At 53.0% G+C, this 25,497-nt stretch overlaps 1 protein-coding gene across 1 annotated transcript in view; it reads left to right on the top strand.

Annotated features, from left to right (window-relative positions):
• LOC119516974 (splicing factor 3A subunit 2-like) overlaps nucleotides 1-6,480 on the top strand; it is a gene marked incomplete at its 5' end in the record, with an annotated part of 7,882 nt that extends 1,402 nt beyond the window's left edge. Inside the window, 5 exons of the mRNA XM_037813486.1 lie at nucleotides 2,730-2,799; nucleotides 4,430-4,590; nucleotides 4,674-4,780; nucleotides 5,172-5,286; nucleotides 6,325-6,480. Of these exons, the coding sequence (XP_037669414.1) occupies nucleotides 2,730-2,799; nucleotides 4,430-4,590; nucleotides 4,674-4,780; nucleotides 5,172-5,286; nucleotides 6,325-6,480 (609 nt within the window). The remainder of the gene's footprint in view (nucleotides 1-2,729; nucleotides 2,800-4,429; nucleotides 4,591-4,673; nucleotides 4,781-5,171; nucleotides 5,287-6,324) is intronic.
• Nucleotides 6,481-25,497: the final 19,017 nt, after the last annotated feature.

The following is a 25,497-nucleotide window of genomic DNA, read 5'->3' as shown; positions in this document are numbered from 1 at the left end:
ACTGTCTGGTGGAGGAGACAAAGACAAAATGCAACCTCAATGAAATCTATGTCTTGACAGGGCCCCCAGAGGGCCATGAGAGGGAAGCAAGGAGAGAGGAGGGACTGATTCACCAGGGATACTCAGGCTTCACAGAAGGTGAACAGGTGAGCCTGGCTTGAAAGGTGAGAAGTTCTCCAGTCAAAGGTGGACACTCTTGGTTGAAGGAACATTATGTGCAAAGAATTTGAGAGCTCAGGGTGATCAAGAAAAGGGGACTGGAGCTGAGTGGCAATGAGAAAATGGGGGTTCAGGAAAGGAAGGGGGAAGAGTAGATCAGGGCCAGGCAGTGAAGACCTTGAGAATCACAGGTCTCACTGTTTTGTGTGTGTTTTACCCGCAGGAAAGCCTTGATGGTTTTACCAAAAGGAAAGTCTAGTGTGTTAGGGTTTGGATCCCTAGCCCTAAGTTAGTTGGAATGAGAGAAACCAAGTTCAGCACCATTCCTTTGAAAACACTTGCTCAGTTTCCATTTTTAAAAATAGAATTAAACTTTTCTAAGATACTGAGAACATTTCATTCTCTCAGTGCATGACAGGCTGTGTCACAAGGAATTCTCCTGGGAGGAATGCCATTCAGTTTGGGGACAAGGACACACCACACACACACACACACACCTGAGGGTTTAACCACAAATATGTCTCCAATTGCTACAGCAACCACTGTTAGAACCCCAAGCACATGTTCTTTGCATCTAAGCTTATTAGAGTTATCATCTACACTATGCTGTGTACTCCACAATCATCTTTATTTCTTACAGAAACTCAAAAAAATGTATTATTGACCCCTATTTGAGAAATCAGTAAACTGGGGACCAGAAAAATCCAATGACTTACCCAAGATCATGAACCGGTTTTTTTTTTCCATTCTTTTTTGTTGTTGCTTAATTTATAATTATGTTATAATTTACATACAGTAACATTCACCCTTCTTAGGGTATACTTCTGTGAGTTTTGGCCAAACCCACACAGCTGTATAAACACTACCACAGCATTTACATGGCCTGGGTAAGGGGTGTACTCAGTGGATGGCTTGCACATGGAGCACATGAGCTGCTTCATCTGGGGTGTTCCACTCGGCAGTTATGGGAAGAACAGGGCAGGCTCCCATTTCAGGGACTATTTCTAGGATGGATGGAAACTTGACAGCAGCTTTTATCCAGTCCACCAGGCTGGCTGTTCTCTCAGGAATAACCGGATTTGGACCTGGAACAGGTGTAGCCATCTGTGACTGTTGAACAGTGAGTTGTGTGTGGGTCCTGCATCAACCCAAACATCCCCTCCCACTCTGCAGCACTCAGAACCAAAGACACGGCCCTAAGGGGGTCACCCTCACAGTCCGTTTCAGTAAAGGCTCCAGGAAGCTAATGGTACCAGCCCACGAAATGAGAAATCTCCTTCAGAATATCCCCCTGGTTTCAATGGTTCCTGGGTTTTGCCCTCCTCCCACCTGGACCTCCTTCTTGGAGATCTGAAGTTGAGGAAGCAGCACCTGTTGCCCCTGCATAGTTTTTCCCTTTGGGGTTGGAGCTGAGGATAGTGGTCGTAGCTAGAAAATCTGAGCCTGGCCCAGCTTCAGCCCTCTCATCTACCTTCATTTTAGCTACTACAGATAACAAAAACCAAGGTATTGTATATTTCTCTTTTTACTTGTTACTGTGCATTTCTCTTCATATCCAGTGAGCCAGTGCCTTGAGAGTTGGGTCTACTCCCATTTCTAAACTCCATTAGTAACTTTTACCTTTAGAAACTGATCACAGAGCAGCTGCCACTTCATAACATGGGTGACTTTGTGGCCACCCAGGAACCAAAGATTCCTCATCCCAAACCCTTTCATCCTTTTGCTTCCCAAACCACATGTTTCAGTGAGTCAGGGCCATTCCAGCCAATCCCACTTCTGATACCAGCTCTGGGTTATCAGAACCTCACAACTTTCACAACAGCCTCCGACACCAACTGCAGACACTGCATCACTCAGTCAACCCAGTTCTGACTTGAACTACCTGAGTTAGGCCTGACCCTGCAGGTTAGGGGCAGCCTTCTGCAACATTGCCCTGCAGGCACCTGCTCTTCTAAACAGCTGGCTTCAAATTCAGGATTCCCATAACCTTGCAGTTCGATAATTCCCCAGCATGACTCACAGAATTCAATGAAAATGCTTATGAATATAGTTTTGTTATAATAAAAAGATACAAATAAGAGGACGCCAAAAGAAGAGACACATACGGCGAGATCTGGGTGAGTCTCACACGCAAGTTCCGTGCCCTCTCCCCATGGAGTCAGAACGCGGGCACCCTCACAGCACCCTCAATCCTGGAAGCTCACTGGAGCTTCAAGGGCCCCGAGTTTTTATGGGTCTCCTTACATAGGCATAGGCTCAATGTCCAGGTTCTTGAAGTCAACTTGCAGTTTCCTTCCCCCTCCCAGAGGTCGGGGAGGTCAGGCTGATCTGACATGGCTCTAGGCCCAACCTTACCCACAGGGGGGTCTTTCTAGTGGGGCAGGTGCAGTTGCCCCTCCCTGTCATCTCATTAGCGTTTGAACTCTCAGGTATGGTCCCAGGCCCACCATGAAGAGCAAAAGACACGCCTACCACAGGAAATTGCAAAGATTCACTCCCTGCTTACAACTTTCAGTGGCTCCCCATTGCCCAGAGGCTAAAGCCCAAGGCTGGTATTTATGGCCCCACAGGACCTGTCCGTGCCGCTCTCCCTGCCCCTCACACACCGCATCCCAGCCGCGCTGTGCCAGTCTCCAGGGCGTGCCGCACCGCTCCCTTCCTGCTCCACGGTCCCGTCACTCGAACGTTTACCCTTCACCCAAACCAGCTCACTGGAACCCTCAGCTCTCCAGGCAGCCTGCTCAGATGCCCCCTTCCCCCCCATAAATCATCTCCCCCACTGTGCCCACCACTATTCCAAAGAGAAAGCAGCGCAGTTCAGTGCGGCAGAGGAACTGGGAGTCAGGCCCCTGGGTCCCGGTTCTGGTCGGGCTACTAGTGAAGACGGGAAATGCTGACTCATGTGCGGCCGCTGCTCCCCTGCGGGCCTCGCTTCCTCGTCTGCCCCGTTAGCTGGATGGCGTGAACACTGAGCGTCTGTGTGAAGGTCACTGCCCCAGCCCCCACCTGGACACCAATCTGACGAGTAACTGATGGTTGCTCAGGGTCTTTTCCTCACTGGAGCCGATTTCCATCCATTTCCCCATCATTGCCCCAAATTAAACCTCTCAAGTCCAGACAGCCTTCTCTAGGCGGCCCACTCGGTCATAACCAGTGGAGATCACTCATCACCTGCTGCTGTCAAGAGTAATTAGTCATTTTCTGGGCTTAGGAAAACAGCAGGATACTTAATCCCAGAAGGCAGACTGACATCTAGGGAAACTTCCAGAGGAAAGCAGTGTTGGCCGAGCGGTCCTGGAGGTCTCCTCTTCTCTCAGAACCCACGTCTGCCCATCAGCACACCCTGCGGCTCAGCCTCCCCTGTGGGACTCCAACCACCCTCACCGCCTTTGCCCTCCCACTGGTCTCCCTCTTGGCTGCTGCAACGGCCTCCTGACCAATCTCTCCACATCTGCTCCTCTCAGCAGCCAGACAGAACCTTCTGGAATGTCAGATCATTTCGCTCCTCTGCTTAAGACCTCCCGGCAGTCTCCATACCACTCGGAGTGAATTCCCGGGTCCTACGATGGCCCCGGAGGCCCTACCGGATCTGGCCCCATTTCCTTTCTGGACTCGTCTCCGACCCCTCCCCACCATTCGCTGTCGGCTCCCCGCAGGGACTCGCACGTGTCCTCCCTGCCCAGCAAGCTCCTCCCGAGCTGGTCCCCAGCACCCTCCTTCGCCTGCAGGGGCCTCTGCTCACTGCCTCTTCTCCCAGGGCTCTCTCTGGCCGTCCCAACACAGCCCCTTACCCTGCTGTACTCTTCTTCCTGACTCTGTCAGCAGCGGACACTGTACCATTTACTGACTCTTTGTTCCGTTTCCCGTTCTACAGTACAGCTTTCCTCCACTGCTTTAGGGCGATCACCTGTAGGAATCCCAGCACGTAACAGCCGCACAGACGCGTGCTACATGGGTAAACAGAGCAGGTTAGATACAGCCACCAGCAGTGCTCCTTCACCATGTTTCAGAGCCAGAGGGAAATTAAATGCTCGTAGAGACGGGCTCAGCAAGTTCGTAGTTCACACAGACCAAGAGCTCAGGCAGACCCGGGGCTCCCAGAGGAGAGGGGCTCTACAGACCAGCGTTCCATCCAGCCCCTTGGAGATTTTGATGAAAGCTGTGAATCCTCTCCTTAAAAATGCGCACACTCCCAGAAGCCTGTGCACAATCTCAGGGGCTCCTAAAGCCTTCAGCCGCCTCTGACACCTTCTGAGTAATGAACCCGCAGACCCAGCCCGGATCCCCACACCCCAGCTGAAGAAACCGAGGCTGCACGAGGGGACGCGGCCGGCTGCGGTCACACGGCAAGGCAGTGGGGAGTGGGAGCCAGTCCAGCTTTCCAGGCCGGTGCAGAAATGGAGGGAGAATTCGCAGTGTGGAGAACTGGATGTAAGCCTGGTGGTGACCCTCAGTAACGCCTGGTCTTGAGCAAGTCTCTGAGCGCCTGAGATGCCCCTTCCTCCGGTACAAAGGAGGCTGGTAACGCTCCCCCTCTGCCCTACGGCGGGCGGCTGGGGTCGGCTGCTGTCGCCCCTGTGACCCTCTTCTCAGCCCACAGCGCCAGCCTGGGCGCGCGCAGGTAACCCAGAGCTGCCTCCAGGTGTTCACGTCAGCAGTTGGCAACCGTAATTCATCCACAACCTGCATTCCTTTTTTCCAGGGTCCGGGCATCGGAACAGGGCGTCTGGGGGCCACGGCCCTGCCCAGCACCCCTGCTTGCGGGCACCCCAGTCCTCCACACCCTGCAGCGCGTTCTCCACCCTGCAGCTGAAGGCGGCTCCGGGAAGCATCTGGCCACGCCGCCCTGGCGAAGAAAGCCACCCCGCACCTCCCCCTGCTCTCAGAAGGGAAATAAATAGACGCAAGCAAAATTTTTAAAACCCTCCTTAATTTAGCTCAATGAATTCCTACCCCTGCTGTAACAAATGGCCACGAGCTCGGTGACTCGCAACTCTGACGAGTGATCACAGAAGCAGCTACGATGCCCTGGGCAGCGCCTGGAGCACAAGGGGGCCCAGGCCCCGGGTCCTCGAGGAGCCCCACGTGGCTCCCTGGTTCCCCGAAGCCTGCAGCGGTCACCAGCCCGTGAGTGGGCAGCTCCGGCCAGGCCCGTCCCTTCTCCAGCATCCCCTCCACCCCCAGAGGATCTCTCACGGCGAGCTGAACACATGTGGGAAATGTAAGAGAAAACAGAAATACAGGTTTTTTCCTGCATAGCTTCCTTCTCAATGCCCTTACTATGTCAGTCTCCAAGAGGGGACAAGAAACGTAGCATTTCCCAGAACCATATCATCCTTCTCATCAATTATTTATTTTTAGAGCGGTTGTAGGCTGACAGAAGGGCCACAGCGAACACGCAGAGCCACCTCACACACCGTTTTCCCTTTTATTGACATTCTGCATTAGTGCAGCACGTTTGTCATGATTGTGGAACCAATAGTACTTTAATTATATCCTTAACTGAAGTCCGTAACAGTTCACACTCTGTGTTATACACGCCTATGGCCGTTTTGTTTTGTTTTTTTTATTGTGGTAACATATATACAGCATAAAATTTTCGATTTTAACCTTTGAATATATAATTCAGTGGTGTTAATTACATGCAGTGCTGTGCCACTGTCACCACCTGCATCACCAAAACTCTCCCATCACCCCAAACCGGAACTCGGCACGAGTGAGTCATCAACAGCCCCCCCGCCCCCAGTGTCTGACTCTGTGCACTCTCGTATTCTAATTATTTCATATCGGTGAGCCCGTGCACTACTCGTTCCTTCTTGTAAATCATACACTCGCAGAGCCCCTCCTCCACGGAGCACGGGGGGGTCTGTGTCATGAACCCCATTTTGGGGAAACAGTGGGTGCCCCACCCAGCCCGGGCAGCCTCGAAGCTCCCCCCGGGGGAGAAGCCGTGGCTCCGAGGGCTCCACGTCTGCTGGGGGTGCACGGAAGGGACAACGTGAAGGTCGGGACAGAAGGAGGGCGGCAACAGTGAACGGCAAATCACACCGAAGAGAGACAGACAGACAGACAGGTCCAGGAGGTTGGCCCCTCCTGTTCAGCCAATTCCTGGGATTCGCCTCACGGGGTTCTCGTTGCATGAAGTCTCCTTCTCACCCGGGCCAGGCCGAGGACATCAAGCGTGTCATCGAGCGTCCACACCACTCAACTCCCCTGGAGCCGCGAGGCCAGGACAAACACTCACCAAGAGGTCGCCACGTCAGGGCGGAGAGGCCACTGGCCCACGAAATAGCTAAGGAGCAGCTTCCACACCGGCACTGACCAAACCACCAGAAAGGACACATCTGTCCCAGATCACAAATCAGCAACACAGAACTTCATACACAAGCTGTAACCGGCAGGCATGAGTTCAAACCCCAGACCTCACGAATGATCTGTGTGCTATGGCCTTGTCATTCAACTTTTCTGGACTTCAAATTCTTCATCTCAAAAGGCGGGTAATAACATCTATTTTATACTACGATTGTGCACATAGTATGCATTCAGCAGGGGCTGCCTTTTATCACTTTACTGTGATTATTACCACTTCTGCACAGGACCAGGCGGCGGTAATCTGGTGCAGCCTTGTTACTGAGAGTCTGCATGCGAGTCTGGACAAGGAGCTACAGACAAGTCATGGGTGCTGCTGGAGCTCACAGAGGAGACCCTCAAGGACCGGGTCCGTCGAGTCCAGCAGCACGCCAGCCAGGCACCGGCTCCAAGCTGTGCCCCTGCTGAGCCCTCGGACCATTGCTGGGACAGTTGCAGAAACGGCCACTTGTGCTATTCATGGTCTAGCAGGAAAAACAGATGCATAAAGTGGGGTCCACAACCCAGCATGGTGTGTGCTCCCACTCAAGCATGAGCAGAGTTGAGCTGGCCCAGGGGAAGAAATGTCTCCCCAGGAGAGCTGAACCCAGAAACCAAGGGGCTGAGAAGTCAACAAGGAAGGCTGTGCCAGGCAGCAGCAAAGATGCGTGATCCAAGGGGACGCAGAGAAGCTTGCACTGCCCTCAGCCAGTGAGGAGACGAGCACAAAACAGGTGTGGAGAGCAATGCAAGGAGGAGAGGGATCAGACAAGAGTGTCCCTGCAGTTCAGGAAGAGGAGGTGAGCACTGAGAAGGAAAGAACCGGGCACCACTGCAGCGTTTGCCAGAGCTGATGTGGAGCCAGCTGCGGTTACAGAGCCCGGCTGGCGGGGAAGAGGCCCTGCAGCCGACAGCTCCCCTCCTCTGGTCGGCACCAACCGCGGGCCATATTGAATCCTCTCGCCACCTGTGAGGCGGTCTGACGAACGTCGACTTGGAAAGGACGACGCTGAGGTCAGACTGCCCGGGTCACACACGCTGCACCTGCCTGCTCAGCCCCAAAGCCCTGCCCTTTCCTCTGAGAGGTGGGCAGCAAGTACCGAGGCTGCCACAAACCACAAGGGAACATGGGGGCCGGGACGGGGAGCAGGAGGGGAGCACAGCGGGTGGAGGTCAGTGCGAGAGGGGTCCCGGGGCCCCGGCAGCTGGGGTTCTGGGCAGCTCTGATGTTTGCCCCCTGTTCTGGTTTGCTAATGCTGCCAGAATGCGAAACACCAGAGATGGACTGGCTTTTACAAAAGGGGGTTTATTTGCTTACACAGTTACAGTCTTAAGGCCATAAAGTGTCCAAGGTAACACATCAGCAATCGGGTACCTTCACTGGAGGATGGCCAATGGTGTCCGGAAAACCTCTGTTAGCTGAGAAGGCACGTGGCTGGCATCTCCAAAGCTCTGGTTTCAAAATGGCTTTCTCCCAGGATATTCCTCTCTAGGCTGTAGTTCCTCAAAAATGTCACTCTTAGTTGCTCTTGGATGTTTTTCCTCTCACAGCTTCTCCGGAGCAAGAGTCTGCTTTCAATGGCCATCTTCAAACTGTCTCTCATCTGCAGCTCCTGTGCTTTCTTCAAAGCGTCCCTCTTGGCTGTAGCTCCTCTTCAAAAGTTTACTCTCAGCTGCACTGAGTTCCCTCTGCCTGTCGGCACATTTATATGGCTCCACTGATCAAGGCCCACTCTAAATGGGGTGGGGCCATGCCTCCATGAAAATATCCAATCAGAGTCATCACCCACAGCTGGGTGGGGCGCAGCTCCGAAGAAACACTCAAAGAAATCTAATCAAAACTGATAACGTCTGCCCACACAAGATTACATCAAAGATAATGGCATTTGGGGGACACGATACATTCAAACTGGCACACCCTCCATGGGAGGTGCCCCGTGGGCTGGCTGAAGGCGCCGTGAGAGGGCCGCGTGTCTGCCGCAGGAGACCCTGGGGGCCACACGTGAGGAGGAACGAGTTCCTGACCCACAGGTGAGCATAAAGGGCGACAATGCCCCGGCACCTGAGTCACACCTGACAGGTGGGTGGTGTGAGGGCCAATGGGCCACACGGACAGGCAGACAGAGGGACACAACGTGGCTCCTCATGAGAGGTCACAGCTGTTTGTGCCAGGGACTTGCCACAGTCAGTTCACCTAATTCTCTCACCCCAGGGCACAGCCATCCGGCTGCAGGTGGGAGAAACTGAGTTTCAGAAACGTGGGGACCTTCCCGAGGCCTCACTCGACACGGGGCTGCACCTGCCATCCAGCCAGTCCACCCCCACTCGGCCTCCGGCGCCCACTCGAACATCCCCTGCTGTGGGGAGGCCGCCCGGCTCCTGTGGGCGCACGAGCCCCTCCACCTCGGCATCCCAGAGCACCTGCCGCTCGCCGCTCCCGCCTGTCCTGCTAGACACGGAGCCCCCGGAGCAGCAGCTGCTCCACCCATCTTGCTCCCCAGGGCCCGGCATCTCCTTACCTGGTGTCCACCTGCTGAACGAAGACTTCTGAACAAAAGGGAAAGCGGACGGCACAGCCACAGGGCTCAGCCAGTATCCAGACCGCTCGCACAGCTCCACAACATTTTCAAGAGTGACTCTACCCGAGAGGCTCTGATTTCAACAGGAGTCAAAGCCTTCGGGAGAAGGAAAGGAGCCCTTCAGGAATCCCAGAGCCAGCACCCGCAGGAGCTAGGAAGACTTGGTTTCCGTTTCCTCCTGTTTTCGTCTCCCTTCTGCCACCGTCCTGGGACTCCTTTCCCACCTTCCATCCTGGAGGTGTCGCCCGAGGAGTGGTCGGACCCGGGGACTTCCCCAAAGGGTTGCAGCCACACGCCCGCGAAGCAAAACCTTGTAGAGCTAAAATCAACTCGTTCCCTTCATCCTACTCATCATGACTTGTCCTCAGCAAGAAAGTTCCCTTGGAGGCCTTTACATGGATCTATTTAACAGAGACAAACAACACAATATTGTGTATGTAAATGAGGGTTCTAAAGTGCCTGAGCATGTTAGTGATTTATAATGTTCATATATTTTCCCAAAAGGGGGTGATTTAAGAGACTCAGAGGAGGCAAGAAAGAGTATACTCGGGAGGAGGACCTGAGTAGAGCCCACTGAACGTCCAAAGGGGCCACCGTTCCAATCAGTCATCATTCCCACCTTCAGTTTCCACGGCACACCTTCTGGCCACAGAAGGCGCAGGGCCTCCATCTCGATTCCGGGTAAGAAGGGCCCTGATAAACCGGTTTATTCTGTTTAAAATCAGGAGCCGGCAGCTTCCTGCTGAGGAAACGCATCTCACACGGGAGACCTCGGCTCAGTCTGTCTTCAGTCCGGACGCCACAACGGCACCGGAGAAGCCACAGCTGAGAACCACCCTTTCCACCCGATCCAGCGGGTGGGTCTGCCTGCGAGGACGTTCGAGAACACGAGGAAATCGTGGTTTCTGAAGGGTGGACTCTCGGACGCCGCTCCAGCTGCCAGGCCCGAGTCCTCGTGCCCCTCGGAAGAGGCGACCTCGGGGCCCCCACCACAGCCCCTTCCCGGGGCTCGGGGGGTGCGCCGAGTGCCCCGAGACCCTGGACAAGCCGCGAAGCAAGCTTGGAGCCCCCGGGCGGCACTGGTGGGGTCACGGTCCCCAGCAGCTACGGGACCTGGCGGGTGGGCGCTGAGGGGAGGGTTTCTCATTCCCAGAGGACGAACGGCCCCAGGACCCCATCGGGCAGCCCCTGTTGGGAACCTCGTGGAGCCCCGGCCACCTAGTTGCCCACAGGGATCTGTGTGTCTGGGTGTGTCAGCCCCGGGCACCCTGGGTATGGGGTGGCCAGGACCTCGGCGCCCAGTGCTAACGGCACCCGCAAGCGCTGCCACCAGCTTGGGTGACTGGGGCTGGCAGAGACGAGGCCGGCCCTGTGCACACACGGGTGCCTTCCCCCATCCCCGGGCTGGGCCTGGTCAGCACCCACGGCGGCAGGGAGAGAGGCAGCAGGTGCCCCTGCAACACCCACCTGCTGAGCTTCACGGCAGGATCGGGCCACGCGGGAGACGCAGGCAGGGGGCACAGGCTACCCACGGACTTGCAAGCCCAGACCAGGCCACATTTCCCGCCCAGACTCTCCCCCAGCCTTCCCTCACTCTCTTCTCAATTAGTGCAACAGCTTCCTGACTGCCCTGTAGTCCGAGGTCAGAAGACTCCAGCCCTCAGCCCAGCCCCCCGCACCCACCCCTGCGCCCGAGCCCTCGGACCGCACCCCAGAGGCACCCCCTTCCCCACCCAGCGGGCGTCCTCGCTACCCGGAATGCTCTCCCCAGAAGCCCAAGGGTCAGTCCTTTTCCCCTTAAGTCTCCTTTCCGGCGAGGCCCACCCTGACCGCTTACCCCGAATCCTCCGACTCCCTGACCCGCGCCCCCGCGTGGCTTTCCCCGCTGCACCTCTAACTGCTAGCACAGTGTACGGTTCACGCATTTGTGATGTTTGTTTATGGGCCGTCCAAATGTGAACTGCATGGGGGCAGGCTGTTTTATCTCGTTTCGTTTTAGTCAAATTGTTCCCTGCTGTATCCCAACCTTCTGGAGTCCGCAAAGCGCAGGCTCTCAGTAAATATCCTCGAGAGACTGAACTGAATGGATTATAGCCTCATTACTGCCTCGGGCCTTGGTTTTAAATCCTTGTTGTAGGAGCAGGAAACCAGAGCGAATGGACACTGGGCTCACTGCAGAGGCCTCACAGGTGCCGGGAAGGGAGGGGTGGCCCGAGCGCCACAGCCGCAACCCCCACTTCCTGTTTCTTAGGCGAACGGTGGGTATTTGGGAATTTATTAGGGGCTCTGCATAGCTTGTGCACGGGGGAAACATTTCATACTCTCGAGGGGTAACAGCAGTTCCCTGCTCCTGCTCAGCCCCGACCCGGGTTTGGGGTGACCCCAACTGGGTCCCGCGGAGGAGGCCTGCCTGGCCCTCACGGCCAAATGGGAGAGACCGCTGAAATTCAGAAGTGCAGGGGGCTGTGGCCGGGCCAAGGTGCACAGGAGGGCAGTGGAGCTGACTGCACCAAAGCCCCGGGACGAGAGGGGCCCCCTCGAGAGCCGGAGCCGGCGGTGAGTGGACCCCGGCCGCTGCGTCACCTCGCCCAGCCTTGGCTGTCCGTTCGCTCCTGGCTTGTTCTGCGGGACCCACACTGTCCACTGTGTGTCAAACGACTAATTCAGGTAAGAATTTAAAAATCAGGCCCTTGCCTCACAGAGCTCAGTCTCATGCGGGAGTCAGAGGAGAGAGCAGGCCTTCCTCTCCCCACTGAAGAGGAGGAGACGGGCACCGGGGCCGGGGGAGCAACCCCTGCCCCAGAGAGCTCCCCTCCTGGGTATGGACTCGGAGAAACGAGCAGCGGCAGGCAGGTGAGTGCACAGCCCGCAACACTCGCGCAGATTACGTGGGATGGGGGCCTTGCCCGCCTGATCCCCGAGGACCGAGCCCGCTTGTCCCACCGACCCCACGCCACCTGCTGCCTCCGTCCCGTCCGCTTCAGGGACCGCGAAGCTCCCGTCCAGGCACAACCAGCACATGCTGGAGAGAGCTCTGCGGCACGACTTAGTGTCTCAGGAAGGTCTGACCCTGCTCCAAAACAACATCCCCTTTATGTGGTTTTGAGGCCTTGGGTTTCTCGAGCTGCAGTTTATTCCCGAGGCCTTGGGGTGCTGGAGCCCCGCTCGCCTCGCATCCAGCACTCAGGAACGCAGCACGCGTCCCAGCGGAAACCTGCGTTCAGCACTGCCTCTTTCCAACTGATTTTATCCACGGAAAATGTCTGCCAAGGTCATTTAAATGAGTTTCATCCTGAGGTTTTCCTCTATGACCACCGACTGGCCTCACAAGAGCACGTGTCCCCGGGAGGAGAGGAGGCGTTTCTAGGGCATCTCCAGGCTCCAGGCACCACTAGCTGAGCACTGGCAGACACCACACCACTGGACTCCTGGATCCACTCTGACCCACTGGATCCAGATCCCTAGGGCTGGAGCCCACAGCTTTCCCAGAGCCCCCGGGCGATTCCGGCACATGGGAACCACACCCGGGGTCCCCGAGCCAGCAGATGCCAGAACAAAGCACCAAGGAAGGGGGACCAGGCTTTCAAGTGGCGTTTCTAAAGGAGGCAAAAGCATTTGCAAGTTCTGCTTTACATATTCCAGATTTTCCTAAGGATAATATTCCAGTGGAAGCAAGCACAACATGTGGAATCACCTCAGTGTTGGGAAGCAAAGGACATTAACAGCCCATAAGAACAAGAAGCAACAGAAGTCAGAAGGAGCAACTGTGGCCAAGAAAACATTCCCCTTTCACATGATAATTAGATTGGCAATCAGGAACATCTCACTCACATACACACACACACACACACACACACGTACATAATGGTTCAAGCAAAGGGTGGATAAAATCTTTCTCGATGCACTAAAGCAGTGGTTGGGTAACTTGCATTGGGGAACATTCTTGGAAGAACAGCTAGTTAACTGACATTCCTAAGGAATGTGGAAATCAGCCTGAGGGAGGCCTCGAATGTCACCACTGGCTTTATTCTGGCTTGTTCCCTCTTAAAATGCATTTATGGCTTGTGGTCAAGATGGTATAGCAAGTTCATACTCTGAATCACCCCCTCTGACCCAATCCATCTGTATAAAAGAAGAAAACACAAATGGCACAGCTCGGCTTACAAATGCAGTAAGTGTGGTCCCAAGTAAGTCTGACCAAGGACAGAGCAGAACACCGAGAAGTGGGTGGGGACGCCGGGTCCAGAGTGGACACGGCTGGGTCAGCACCTGCAGAAGAGCTGGGGGCGGCCCCGGGAGCCAGGTGTGCCTGGGGGTTCCCGCTGTCTGTGGAACGGGACTTAGGAATAGCCGTGGACGTTCTGCTGGGGCTGGGGCTGCAGCGGGAGCGAGGACAACGAGGACCTCAGAACGGGAAAGAGACGAGCGTCCACCTGCCTCCGAGCCTGCCCTGGAGCTCCCATCTCACCCTGTCCAGAGGCAGAGCTCGGCCAGCGCCCTACCATCGGGAACAAGAGAACGAACAGCAAATAAAATATGCACTCAAAAGGAACCCACAAGGAACACTTCCCAAATTTGTGAAGAAATCTGATGTGAGAAAGGCAGCAAACAAAACAAACATTTGGGATATGGATTCACACCAAATCATTCTATCGAACAGCCTGACAGAGACTCTTAAATATGATCAGGAAGCTTTGAGACATAGATCAAGGAATAACCTACATTAAAAAATTATGAAACAGAAAGATGCTGTCATCCCTCTCAAACTCTGAGCCTGCCGCCCGGTCCTCCACGCTGACCTAGGGCTCCTTAAGGGCAGCTCCCAGCCTGGGGCACAAACCCCCAGAGCCCAACCTGCACCTGCAGCCCCCAACCTGCCTGGCCCGGGACCCAGCAGTAGTGAGCTGCTCACCACCCTTGGATCCCAGTCCCTTCCCCTTTCCGTGCATTTGCTTTAAATGAACCGTCCTCAACTCCCACATGAAACCTACTAACCTCCATCCCAGAACCACAGGAAGACACCAGCCTCTGGCCCCACTCACTCTGCCTGGGGGACCCCACCTGCTGGCTGAGCCCCCCGAGGCGATCATGCTTCCCGTCCATTCCTCTCTCTGGGCCCCCCCCTCTCTGGGGCCTCTTCTCACACATCATGTCCTCAGTTTCCAATTGTGCTACACCTGCCTGCCACCCAGACCCACATTTAACTAACTAACTTAACTAATTTGGAACAGTAGCAAAAAGTAAACAATAAAACAATAACCAGTAGCTAGGGAAAAGAACAAATTAAAAATCTCAGAAATGAAAAACATAGCCATTGAAAACTTTTAAAATATGTATCAGTAAGTAAATAAAAATCTAGCAAGAAATAGTAAAAGAGAGAATTAATGAAGTGGAATATAGTAAGGAAGAATTCAACCAGCACAGTGAGTCATAGAGATGAAGTATGAACTACAAGGGCAGTTAGAAGATGTATTAGTTAGGATTCTCTAGGGAAACAGAACCACCAAGATTTATCTTTAAATATAAGATTTTATAACAGTGTCTCATGCAACAATAGGGATGCACAAGTCCAAATTCTGTAGGGCAGTATGCATGAGTCCAAATTCTATAGGGCAGCCAGTGAACTGGCAACTCTGATGTAGGTGTTCGATGAATGCCTCAGGAGACGCTGGCTAGCCGAAGAAGTGAAGGTCCTTTCTCTCCCTTAAAAGACTTCAAATGATTGGATTAAATCCAGCTGATTAAATTGTCTCAATGCAGAAGACACACCTGTTATTGATGTAATCAGTCACAGGTGCAGTCAACTGACTGATGATTTAATAAACCAGCCTTCTGGTTTATTAACCAGCCACAAGTATCCTTATAGTAACAATTAGGCCAGTGACTGTTTGATCAGACACCTGGGTACCATCATCTGGCCAAATTGACACATGAACCTAACCATCATAGTCCACCCCTTGTCAATCTTTGAGTTATACACATCACCTTAAACCATACTTAATCTCTAAATAGAGCACAATAGCAGACATATATTTCACCTAACAATACTCAGCTGTCCTGCATACACCTAGAAACACACTAAATCTCTCCAGAAGAGGGTGCAAGTCCATGGGTAACACTGACTCTTAAACTTGATATCCTATAACTTAAGTGCTGCGAAATGAACAATACAGCTTATGTCACATGATAAGGGGATAAGATAGAGAACAAAACAAAGATATTTGTTTTATGGACAAATACAAACATACTCATAACAAAACAAGGAGGGAATATTCATGCCATTATAGTCCTCGTTTCTGTAACTGGTCATGTGGTCGTAGTTCATATTTATCACTACCTTCTTCCACTACCCATTCCATGTTCCCTTTACCCTCAGCAAGCACTTCAGCTGGCCATGGTTCTTTGCCTGGTGGGGTGACCCAAACCTTCATTCCTGAAGTTTCTTGGCCATTGGTAGTCCTGCCTGGATTGGGTGGTTGCAGTTTTCCATTGACTTGAATCACGGGGCATGGTAGTACTAAGAGACGCCCCAGGGGATCTCCTGTATTCCAGGAAAACTCTTCTTTACTTCCATTGTGTAGTTGCAGTGCTATTTCCCCTTGATAGTCAGGATCAATCACCCCAGCCAGTACAGCAATCCCCTTCCTTGCCTGTTGATTCAGAGGCATAAGAAGCCCAAAGTGGCCAGGTGGCAGCCTTAACTTCCAGTTCAATGGGATTATTGTTGTGCTTCCTGGTGGAAGCTCTCCTCCTTTTGGAACCAAGACCTGTAGACCAGCAGAGCTTAAGCTTGCAGGGACAGGAAGCAAAAATTTCCCTAGTGGATCACTAGGAGTGATAGTGAGTGGTGCTACTCCTGTTTCCACCCCTTGATTCCTGGACCCATGAATCCTGGCTATGGGAGAAACAGCACCATAGAGTGGACGCTGATTCAGAGCATACACAGCCTCCTGGAGAACACTGCCCCAGCCCTGCAAGGTATTGCCACCTAGTTGGCGCCGTAATTGAGTCTTCAATAGGCCATTCCACCGTTCTATCAACCCAGCTGCTTCTGGATGATGGGGAACATGGTAAGACCACAGAATCCCATGAGCATGTGCCCATCCCCTCACTTCATTTGCTGTGACGTGGGTTCCTTGGTCCGAAGCAATGCTGTGTGGAATACCATGACGGTGGATAAGGCATTCTGTAAGTCCACGGATGGTAGTTTTGGCAGAAGCATCTTGTGTAGGGAAGGCAAACCTATATCCGGAGTATGTGTCTATTCCAGTAAGAACAAATCGCTGCCCCTTCCATGATGGAAGTGGTCCAAGGTAATCAACCTGCCACCAGGTAGCAGGCCGATCACCTCGGGGAATGGTGCCATATCGGGGACTGAGTGTGGGTCTCTGCTGCTGGCAGATTGGACACTCAGCAGTGGCTGTGGCCAGGTCAGCCTTGGTGAGTGGGAGTCCACGTTGCTGAGCCCATGCATAACCTCCATCCTTACCACCATGACCACTTTGTTCATGACCCCATTGGGCAATGACAGGAGTGGCTGGGGAAAGAGGCTGATTGGTATCCAATGAACAGGTCATCTAATCCACTTGGTTAAAATCTTCCTCTGCTGAAGTCACCCTCTGGTGAACATTCACATGGGACACAAATATCTTCATGTTTTTTGCCTACTCAGGTCTATCCACATACCCCTTCCCCAGACTACTTTGTCACCAATCTTCCAATCATGTTCCTTCCAAGTCCCTTACCATCCAGCCAATTAGCAACAGCCTAGGAATCAGTATACAGATGCACCTCTGGCCAGTTCTCCTTCCAAGCAAAGTGAACAACCAGGTGCTCTACTTGAAGTTCTGCCCACTGGGAAATATCTGTAAATATAAGGTTTTATAAAAGTGCCTCACACAACTGTGGGGATGCACGAGTCCAAATTCCATAGGGCAGGCAGTGAACTGGCAACTCCAAAGAAGGTGTTTGATGAACTCCCCAGGAGGTGCTGGCTAGCCAAAGAAGAAGTGAAGGTTCTCTCTCTTTCTCCCTTAAAATTCTTCAACTTATTGGATTAAATCCAGCTGACTGAATTCTGTCATTGTGGAAGACAAGCCCTTCATTGATGTCATCAGTCACAGCTGCAGCCAAATGACTGATGATTTAATTAACCAGCTTTCTGGTTTATTAACCAGCCAAAAATATCCTTGAAGTAACGGTTAGGCCGGTCCTTGCTTAACCAGACACCTGGACACCATCACCTGGCCAAGATGACTCATGAACCAAATGGTCACAGAAGACATGGAAGATACAGTAAGAGGCTAAAATTTGTGTTTAACAAATGTTTCAGAAAAGAAAATTAAGGATATTACAGAGAAGTTTTGAAGAGATAATGTGTGAGAATTTTCCAAAATTGATAAAAGTCACAAGTGTTGAATGAAAGTAGACTCTGAGAACTGAGAAGAGTAAATAAAAATAAATCTAAAATAAAAATAAACACACACATACTAGTGAAGCAACAGAACATAAAAGGCAAAGGATAAAATGTTAAAGTCTCACAGAAGATTGATATATTTTAAATACTGAGAGAAAACTAGTGTCACCTAGAATTTTACATGCAGCTAAACTGCCACTCAAGAAAAAGAAGGTGCAAAAGAAATATATTTTTGTATGTATTTTCAAATACACAAAGAGAAAAGGAATTTATCTCCCACAGACCCTCACTAAAAGTACTATCAACTGATGTAACCAGCAAGAAGAAAAGTGTAGCCAGATGGAAGGTGTGGAATACAAAGAAAAAGCAACTAAGTACAAACATGGATACAAGAGGTTGAAATTTTTAATTATTGAATTTTTGACTAAAAAATAATAAATATTTTAGATCTTCCTTTAAACAAACGCAAATGCTCTGGATAAGAGTAATAAGAGGGACATGTATTCAATGGTTGCTGAAGCAAATTTAGGAATAATAAATAACATTGAATTGTATTAGACAATGATTACTACATGGATTTGTTTCTTTAAAAATAAGGGGAGCCACTAAAAGAATAGAAATGCAATCTTTAGCCATGGAACCCACTGAGGAAAAACAGAAGCGTGGATGGGAAATTTTTGTTTTAATTTTCAATTCAACAAAAATTAGGAAAATATGTAAAATCAGTATGTTGAATAACAGGATCAGGATTTGAAAGAACCTTACACAGGTCTAAAACTAATGAGATGACATTTGAGACAGATATATTAAGGTTCAAAAAGTCAATTATGTAACTTCTGGATGGTGAAACCATAGCTATCAGCAGTTAATATGAAAACATTGGAAGGCTCTGATCTTGGAAAACAGGAGGAGGTATAAGAGCTCCAGAACAAGGAAGGACAGAGGTCACCTTGCCCCGCTCAACAAAACATTAAGGACACTAACAAACTGGAGCCTTCCCACGAGTGCAAGTGAAATGTTAACAGAACCAAAAATCTTGAAAGAACTGGACATGCTCAGCCTGGAGAAGAAAAGACTTGTCAGGACACAAACTCTGCCTGCAGATCTTGGAAGGAAAGTGGTCACGTTAAGAAACATACACATATTAGACTGATTCGGGGAAACACCGAGGGTCCAGCAAGGATCATCGTTGGCATCACAAAGGGGGCAGTTTCGGTTCAAACAAAGATGCGGCAACAACAGGTAAAGCCGCTCGGCCCCCACAGGCATCTGCTGAGCCTGTCGTCTAACCCAGTTTCATGCTAGGAAAACAAAGAAATAGACAGGAGAAAGGGAAAACCCTACCGCACAACTAACAAATGCAGTGGGGTCAGGGCCTTGACAGATGGGTGTAAATGACGATGGGTGCCAGGAGGAAGCTGAGATTCATGTGGCCTCAGGAGGGCTTACAAAGAAAGGGACGTGGGGATCAGGCCTTGAAGGACAAGTTGGAGCTCACTGGGCAAACAAGGGTTAGGGAGCATCACAGAAAGGGGCAGAGGCAGGAGGGGCCTTTGGGTGAACCTTGAGTAGCCTGGTGTGGTTACAGTTGTTTTCCTCAGCCCTGGCTGTGGATTACTGGGGGAGCTCCGAAGAAAATCGAGATGCCTGGGCCCAAGTCCGTAGATTCTGATGGATTCTGTATTATTTGGGAACTCTGAGAACCAGTTCTGATTTCCAGAACTAACTGCCACTGCAAGGCTCCCTCGGAGGCTGGAGAAGAGGGTAGCTCAGCCTTGGCGCAGGATTAGATAAAAGACCAGCCAGCACGGCCTCTTCCATTGGCAGCATTCCAGGACCCCCTTCTCCATCGAGTCTTCTTTCACCAGGAAGTTTGCAAAGACTTGGGATCCTTGGAGAGGAGTCCCTGTCCTGCCCACCCACCACAACCCACCCCTAAGAAGAGCAACTAGCACTGGGTTCAGGTGGAAAGTGACCTGCATTTGAGCCGGTCCGTGCAGGAGAATCGACACTCCATCCCATCAGACTTGGCAGGGGCGTCCGCGCCAGGAGAACTGGCTCCCGTCAAAGTCAGGGTCATCCTGCGAGAACACTCCAGACAGGAGGAAGGCAGCGCTTCCGGTGGAGAGGCAGAGTCTTGGGAAGCAGGAGTCTTGGGAAGCAGGAGTCTTGGGAAGCAGGAGTGCTGGGATTACGCTCCACCACTTACCAGTCGTGGGATCTCAGTCCTGTTAATTATCCTCTCAACCTTCCCCCGGTGTACACCGAGGTTACTAATTCACTCACAAAGTTCTGGTGGAGACGAGATGAGACAAAACAGACCCCACCTAGTCCGGGCCTGGCATAAAGCAACACACATAAAACACAACAATAATAATAAACCTGGGCTTCGCAACACTGAAAACACTTCAGACCATCCACAAATTGGGAATAACTCCTGTCTGTGAAAGATGCAAGCTGGCTGCTCAGACTCAATGTTCTGCAGGTAAGATTGACTGTTCTTTCTCCTTCCACGTGGTGGCCTGCAACCCACTGGGCATTTCTAGTTGGATAAAAACTAGAAACTTGATCCCATCGTGCTTCACCGTTAACCACAAAGTGTCTGTCAAATGGCTGTTAATAAACTCAATTCTGCCAACGTCAAATCAGGTAAAGACAACAGCTGAGTCCCCTTTTCCTTCATTCTGAACCCTTTGAAATTCTTATCACTTTGTCCTTAGGAGAATTCAGACAAGAATTTCAACTAAAATCTCACTGTTGGCTGGAAACAGTTTTCATCTTCATTCCTTGTCCACGTCCACAGTTTGGCGACTCTTCCGAGTGGGGGAGAAGCAGCAGTGTCCCTGCCTGAGTGAGTCCCCCCTGGGTCCCGGCACGACCGCTCCCTCCACAGGGGATTTCTGGGCCACCAGGGCCCACAAGATGCCGCGAGCTGCTCACAGACGATTTCCACGAAGGGCTGCACTTTTACGGGGAGAACAAAGAGCCTGCAGGGTCCGAGCATGGAACATGGTGGCCACTGCCTTATGGAAAGTTTGAGGGATACATCCCCCGTTGGAAGTCTGGAGACAACATGTTACTCCGTGTTGCTCCTGAAAGGCTCCAGCCTGTAATCTGAGCTGGTTTCAAGCCATCTGCTTGGAGCCCCAGGGTGACCGTGGAGAGAGGGGTGGGCGCTGGCACGGAGAAGGCACCATGATGTGGCAAAGAGGAAGCTCACCATCCTCGCACTTTCTGGAATTGCTCCACTTTTACCCCATTTGTAGAGAAGGCCCTGCAGGCATTTTCATTCACAACAAGGGGTCCACCTGGGGAGTGCAGGTTTCAAAAATCATGGATCAGGCCCAACTCCCTGGGCCCCAGCTAGTACGTAAGTCCCCTCTAGGCAGAAGTGACAAAAGGACCCTCTCTGGATCGACACACTTCAGAAAGGTGCTCCTCCCTCTTGACCATCCCAGCCAACCAGGTACCAGAGCCCAGCAGCTTGGAGTGGATGTCAGCCCCCCAAGCCCCCTTGGCCAATCCCCAATGGCCCCCTTGGCCAGCCCCCAACGGCCCCCTTGGCCAATCCCCAATGGCCCCCTTGGCCAGCCCCCAATGGCCCCCCTGGCCAGCCCCCAACAGCCCTCTTGCACAGTCCACACACTGTAGAACCCTAAGCAGCAGCCCAGCTGCACCCTCACTTTACAGAAAGTGCCTATCAAAAGCCCACCCAGAGTATCAGGCCACCTCCTACTTGCCAGCTATCTCCACTTGGGCAGCCCTACACTTGCTCTCACACGTAGGCTCATTGATTCACATCACAAGTTACGGGGAAGAGGCTGGTCTCCAAATTGCAGCAGCTGTTCAAAGCCACACGGGGGCAAAAGGGGACAAGAGCCCAGCCCGGAGCTCAGTCTCCGCCCAGTAACAACAGACTCTTCTGAATTCAGGTTCCGCTGCTCCCAGCCGTCCCTGAGGAGGAGATTTCACACCCCGGCCCCTCCCCAGGTCCTGCTAGGGATCACCCAGTGAGGAGCGTCAGGCTCGCGTTCCCAGGAGGTCGGAGAGAGCCCTGTTTTCTTGTCAGTTGTGTCTAAATAGAATAAAAATTAGATACTTTTATTCCAAACTTTGATTGCTTGATTATATACTTTATCAAACCCAAAACAGACTTCAAGCAGCTTAGAAAGAAAAAGAAAACAGGGAGAGAATTCTTTAAAAACAGATCCAGAGCCGTGAAACGGAGCAGGGTTTGGAAGGGTGGGAGAGGGTGGAGAGAACTACGCCTGCCATCCAGACGCGGGTTGAGGCATAAGCTGTAACTGACAACCCGTCCCCGCAGCCGCCAGCATCCACCGCCGCAGCCACGCACTCGGCCGCACGTCGTGGGGACACGTGCCACAGGCCCTGGCACAGCCCACGGCCGCGCGGACAAGAACCGAGGGAGGGCATTGCCCAGTCACGCACGGGGCGGGGGGAGCTGCGTGCCAAGGCCACAGTCCAGCCCACTCCTGCGCCCGCACACCACGCCGGCCCCCACACACAGCACAGCGCACCTCGTGCCCAGCGTCCACACCCCCAGCTGTGGGCCTTGAGCAGCTCGTCCACCCCCCACCTGCTCCGCGAGCCCCGTCTCTCCCAGTCGGCCCATCCCAGCCTTCTAGTCTCTGCCGCCGTCTCACAGTGAGCATCGCAGGCCTGACCCTCCGCTCAGGGTGCACCCCCCACCCCAGGCAGAGCTTTCCCAGGGGTCATGGATGGTCGCGTGGCATGCGCACCGCTCTCCCTTCTGAAAGCAGGATCCGCAGGGTATGGGTTCGTAATGAAGACCAGAGCAGGCAACAAAGCTCACCCCCCGTCATTTCATCATTCAGCAGTTCCTCCAGTGAGCGCCAGGCACCTGCTGTGTGCCAGGGACCAGCTCTGGAATCACTCTAACAACAGGCAGTGTGTGTGCCAAGCCCCCAGACCGAGCATGTGGTGAGAGGGGCCTCCCTCCCAGGCGCTCTCGGCGGCAGGCACAGAGGCGGCCGTGCGGGGGCCTCGGAGGCCCAGCAGACTTCGGCAGGTAGCCGGCCCGCCCAGGCGCCCAGGTGGAAAGCAAAGGAGGAAACGGGGTTGGATAAGCAGAGAATGAGGACGGGTAGGAGGAGCGAGGGACAGAAAACATCTGCAAGAGAAACAAGGCCAAAGGTATTGCAAATCCCAATGCAAACGGAGGTTCAGCAGTGCCCAAACGCACGCACATTCCTGGAGGGAGGGACGGGAAATCTTAGCTGTGCCAGCAACATACCTAGGAAATCCCTTCCCTCTGACGGACTCACCTTCCCCACGTGTAAAACGAGGGGCTGCACCAGACCTGCAGTTCTCCATCTTTCGGGAACCAGAGCTACATTTCCAGCCTGGACGTCGCCCCTGAACTCTACCCCAACACCCACCTGCCCCTCAGCCCCCTTGCAGGGGAGCACACCCAGGCCCCACCGCTGCTCCCCACCGGGCCACACTGGGCCAAAGCCTGTGAGCCGAGCTCCGCGGCTCCTGTCACGCAGCCGGCATCTCGGCGTCACCCTTGGCTCTGCTTTCTCGGCCACCATCACGTCCTGTCAGCGCCACCTTCAATCCGTCAGTCAGTCAAGAGACACCCACAGCAGACCCCAGCCTGCCCACCCGCTGCTGCCTCCTGCTCCAGCCACCGGCACCCCTCACGCGGATGACCCACTCCCGCCCGGCTGGCCGCACTGCCTCTGCCTGCCGTCCGAGTCGAGCCCGACCGTCCCTCACAATGCGCCCGTGAGGCAGGGCTCACCCACCGCCCCCCGTGACCTCCATCCGCTCAGCGCCAAGGCCAACGTCCTCACCATGGCCGCCCAGCTGCCCGTGCGTGGTGCCCGTCCCCACTGCCCTCCGGCCCTCATCTCTGTCCATGCCTCCACTCAGCTCCAGCCACTGGCCTCTGCGCCGTCCGTCTGCCTCGGCGCTTTCACGCCAGCTGAGCCCTCACTCGGAAAGCTCTTCTGCCCACTGAGCGGGCTCAGTCCCTGTGGTGGTTCAGCACTACGTACCCCACAAACGTGTTCTTAAACTTGCCCCGTTCCTGTGCTGTGGGCCCAGTGTAAGTGGGACCTTTCGGTGAGGCCGCTTCAGTTATGTGGGGCCCAGCCCAGTCGGCACGGGTCTTACTCCTGTTTCTGGAGCCTTCCTGAGAGAATGAAATTCAGACAGAAAAAAAGCCACCGAGGGAGCAGCCGGAAGCTGAAAGCCGTGGAACCTGGGAGGGGAGAGGCCAGGAGACGCCGCCGTGTGCCCAGGGAACTAAAGCTGTCCGTCAGCTCCTTCAGGTCTCCGCTCGGACGTCACCTCCCCCGGGAGGCCCGCCCTGACCTCCGCCTTTACAGCTGCACGGCCCGCCGTCCTCCCACCCTGACTCCTTCCCTCGCTTATCTTTCCCCGAAGCCTCCCGCTCCATCTGACGTACATTTTCCTTTTTTATTTGCTTATTCTCTCCTCCCCACCACTGAAATGTAAGACCCCAGAGAGCAAGGAGGCCTACTTTATTCATTGCTCTATCTCCAGGGCATATAGCAGAAGCCTACTGTTTACTACTTGAATGAATAAAGGAATGAAAAACTGAGTAAAATGAATGAATAAATGAAAACTTTCGTTATTTTTGTTGGGAGAACATGGGTGGTAAATGACACAGGGCTGTTAACTTTTTATCTTACAAAGAAAGAAAAGCCACAGAACAGGAGAGCTTATCGGCAAAGCATGTATCTGATAAAGGTTTAATATCCAGAATATATAAAGAAATCCTTCAACTTGATATCCAAAAGACAAACAACCCAATTTTTAAAATGGGCAAACCGGAAAGGACATTTCTCCAAAAAAGAAATAAGTGAAATAAGTGAAAAGAATATATAAGTGACTAACAACCATGTAGGAAGATGCTCAACATCACTGGTCACGAGGGAAATGCCAATCAAAGCTCCCACTGCACACCCCCCAGAACGGCCACTATGAAACAGCTGGAAGACGACAAGTGTGGGCAGGACGTGGGGAGACAGGAGCACGCACTCGCTGCTGGTGGGGGTGTGGCGTGGTGCGCCGCGGGGGAAGGCAGTTTGGCAAATCCTCAGAGTCAAACACAGAATCACCGTAAGAACCGGCAATCCCACTTCTGGGTATGTGCGCAGAAGCACGGAAAGCAGGGGCTCGAGCAGATGTACGTAGACTGATGATCACTGCAGCTTTATTCACAATCACCGAAGGAAGGAAACAGCCCAAGTGTCCGGCTACAGATGAAACGACAGACCAACGCGGTAGATGCTAACGCAATGGAATATCATTCACCGTAAGAAAGAATGAGGTTCTGACACATGCAACGACGTGCATGAACCTCGGAGACATCACGTTGAGTGAAATGTCAGACGCAGAAGGACAAATATTGCCCACTTACATGAAACATCTAGAATAGGCAAATTCAGAGACGGACGTCGACTGTACGTTCCCAGGGTCTTGGAGCGGAGGAAGGGGGTTTTCGCTAACAGGTGCAGGGGCTCTGCCTGGGGGTGAAGACTTTGGGACACAGATAATGGTGATGGCATCCAGCACTGTGAGTGTAACTGACATAGTTGAATTGCACAAACGGTTTAAACGGCCAATGTTACGTTTCATATATTTTACCAAAAAGGGAAGAAAGGAGGGAGGGATGGAGGGGGAGGGCCATCTATTATTATGATCTTTCTTTAAAGACACTTCAAACTCCCCAAGCGGGGGTCCGCTCTCAGGGTGGAGAGTCAGCACTTCCCATGGGAGCTCCGCGGGCCAAGGGCACCAACGTCATCTGCTCCTGTCTGGTCGCTGGTGAGGACTCGCACACCCACACCCACCCTCTCCCGAGAGAGCCCCCGGCTCCGACCCTACGAGGGAAGAGGGCAGGCGGCCTCAGGTCCACAGACGCGTCTGCGAGCTCTGAGCCTTCATGCTGAGGACAGTGAGGCACTGACCACGGCCACT

The sequence above is a fragment of the Choloepus didactylus genome, chromosome 20, assembly GCF_015220235.1.
Source record: "Choloepus didactylus isolate mChoDid1 chromosome 20, mChoDid1.pri, whole genome shotgun sequence".
Lineage (NCBI taxonomy): Eukaryota > Metazoa > Chordata > Mammalia > Pilosa > Megalonychidae > Choloepus > Choloepus didactylus.
The sequence above is the reverse complement of the archived record's forward strand: the minus strand, read 5'-3'. Positions and strand labels throughout refer to the sequence as shown.